The sequence below is a fragment of the Stegastes partitus genome, unplaced genomic scaffold (genome assembly GCF_000690725.1).
Source record: "Stegastes partitus isolate 25-593 unplaced genomic scaffold, Stegastes_partitus-1.0.2 Scaffold382, whole genome shotgun sequence".
Classification (NCBI taxonomy): domain Eukaryota; kingdom Metazoa; phylum Chordata; class Actinopteri; family Pomacentridae; genus Stegastes; species Stegastes partitus.
In genome coordinates this window covers 430,419-433,010 of record NW_007578113.1, presented here as the reverse complement: position 1 = coordinate 433,010, position 2,592 = coordinate 430,419, and the positions used below count along the sequence as shown (strand labels likewise).

General features: G+C 42.2%; 1 protein-coding gene across 1 annotated transcript in view; it reads right to left on the bottom strand.

The window, feature by feature from the left end:
- ifngr1 (interferon gamma receptor 1) overlaps positions 1–2,592 on the bottom strand; it is a 10,077-nt gene that overhangs the window by 4,218 nt on the left and 3,267 nt on the right. Inside the window, exons 2-4 of the mRNA NM_001360836.1 lie at positions 1,008–1,125; positions 364–548; positions 106–275 (exon numbers count right to left, since the gene is read on the bottom strand). Of these exons, the coding sequence (NP_001347765.1) occupies positions 106–275; positions 364–548; positions 1,008–1,125 (473 nt within the window). The remainder of the gene's footprint in view (positions 1–105; positions 276–363; positions 549–1,007; positions 1,126–2,592) is intronic.

The following is a 2,592-nucleotide window of genomic DNA, read 5'->3' as shown; positions in this document are numbered from 1 at the left end:
TTAACCTAATCCTAACCTAACTTTAACCTAATCCTAACCTAACTTCAACCCACTTCAAAACAATCAACCGCTAACAATGTCTGCACTGGTCCACGCTTTACTTACAAAATCCGCGTTGCCATTTGTGGCTGTAGAGACGACGTATTTAAATACGGGGGCAGCATTTCGATTGATGGTCCGCTCCAGCTCCTTGTAGAAGCTGACCGGATTTGGGAAACTCACTGTGGCCCTCGACTCATCCACTTTCACATCCACAGGAGGGAAATCCAAAAAGCCTGAGGAGAGAATTTGAAGTCCAATCTCTGCATAAATCCTTTTCATCGAACTTGAATCACACTCTACAGATATCTACGTATTACTTACATCTTGTTTCAACTGTTTTCACGTCATTAAAGGAGAACGTGTTTGACTTGACTCCTTCAGACCGGCTGCCTCCCTGTTCGGCCGTTACAGTCACATAAAGGAAGTCCTTGTAGTTCTCTTCAGACTTCCAGACGAAGTGGCTCAGATCAAACTGATGCTCTGTGGTGACGCTCTCATTCCAGTTCCTTTAATGAAAGCAAGAAAGCAGATTAATCCTAAAAACAGTGGGAAAAAAATGAATTGTGAATTTACATGTCTGATGTAAAATAACTTCAGAAAAAAAGGTCTACAAAACACACAAGATTTGAATTACAAGTTATATGTAAAAACTCACGTGATCTAAAGCTAACAGTTTACTGTTGTAATTAGAATTGTTCATTGACTGTAGTTTTGCATTTTTCAAACCCATTCATTTTACATGTGGACAAAGTTTTTTTTTTTTTTACATAAAGACCCGTCAAATATACAAGACTGGTGTGTGCAGCCGTCCTCTAATGTTTTAGCACCCGCCTGTTAAAGAAGGACAATAAACAGCTGTCACTGAAATAAGATGATCTAAGAATCTAAGATTACATACCGCATTGTTTACCTTTCTAACAATTCATACTGTCATATTTTGCAGTAGGACAGCAGCTGACTCTTACCCAGAAGTCCCACTAACGTTCACCCTGAAGTCGGTGTGCGGCTGCTGGTCGCTGTAATCCCAGCTCACTGTGGTTCGGACATTTTGGCAGCTCACGATTACATTTGCTGGAGGTGGAACTGCAAGTAAAAAAAAAAAGGAAGAAAGAGCCATAAACAGACGTGTAACTGAAGGTCTGTTCATCTCAAAGCATTTCTGAGTCAGTATGTGTATACCAATACCACCGATGGAAGTGTACACAGAAAACAGAAAACAAGGGGGAAAGAAAAGCAACTCCCCAGTCAGTCTCCAACTGGCAACGCTGTGGTTCACAATCATTTCAATTCTTCTGTGAGAAAACTAATTTCCATGATGTAGACTGAACATGTTCCCCCGCAGAGGTGGATGCTTACGATGTTTCATAGACTAATGCCAAATCGACTCTGCAACTATGCTACACACACAGATGTAGTTCATAAACTGGCCCGACTGAAACTAATGCAGCCTTTGGCAACAATCCTGCAACAAAACCTGCCTTAAGTATGGTTTTAATGTTTAGTGTTTGCCAAAAGTGTTATTTAGTTTGTGCTCATCGATAAAAAAATAAAAAATTGTCTGTTGTATTGCTTTCAGTGGGATGTACCTGAATGTCAGACTTTTATTAGTCACCACTTCATGTGCTGTGAAGCGCCGACGTTACGCAGGTTTGATTTCAATCAAAGGCTTGATGAGGAAAGACGTTCTCTTTTCTTCTGATGGTCACCACACCCTTTGATCCCACCACCTTCTGTCATGTGTTCTCCTACCTCCAGTCATTGATTAGCAACTGTATGCTAACCAACCACAATTCCCGAGCCTCCCTACCCTCTGACACACCCGATAAACGGTGTCACACTGCAGACTCGTGCTGTGTGTTGGTGAGCCCACCGTCTACCACAATACTAATAAACACCCACTACAGCAAACCTCACATGAGGACAGTTTCTTCAACAGGCTTCAGCGATCACATCTCCTCAAGCAGAGGAAAATCAGCATCGATACCACCTGCAGGAACGAGCAGGAGTGTTCATGTCTGTATGTTTTCCTTTGTCGAGACCAAGTGACCCACAGCACCCACTTTGTGCCCACGCTGCCACTGCCAGTTTTCTCATGGGAATTGTAGTTTCTTGTGTAGGCATTTAAAGTTTTTCACTTTCTTATAAAAAGTGTTGTGCTGTGCAGTCATTTTACCACAAAGACTGATGAAAAGCACTGTTACTGTCTCAGATGGAACATCAGCTAGTCGGCAGATGAAGGCCATCATCATTCCAGCAAATCAAATCTTTATAGACGTGAAACTCTCGACAGTTACGACGCCGCTGCTACACATCAGCTGTGTGAGCAAAAAAAAAAACAATTCTACCATCCAGGAAGGAGTGTGTGAAGCTGTAATACATTCTACTGAACAATTCCAGTAACACACCTGGGTCTGGTATCATAGCAGCACCATGGTAACAGGTAGGTGGCTGCAATAAGGAAACACAACAACAGGATCATAAAGCACAAAGCTCGGTGCTTGCTCTTCAGCATTCCACCATGTCTGGAATTTAAAATGCATCTTGCAAGAA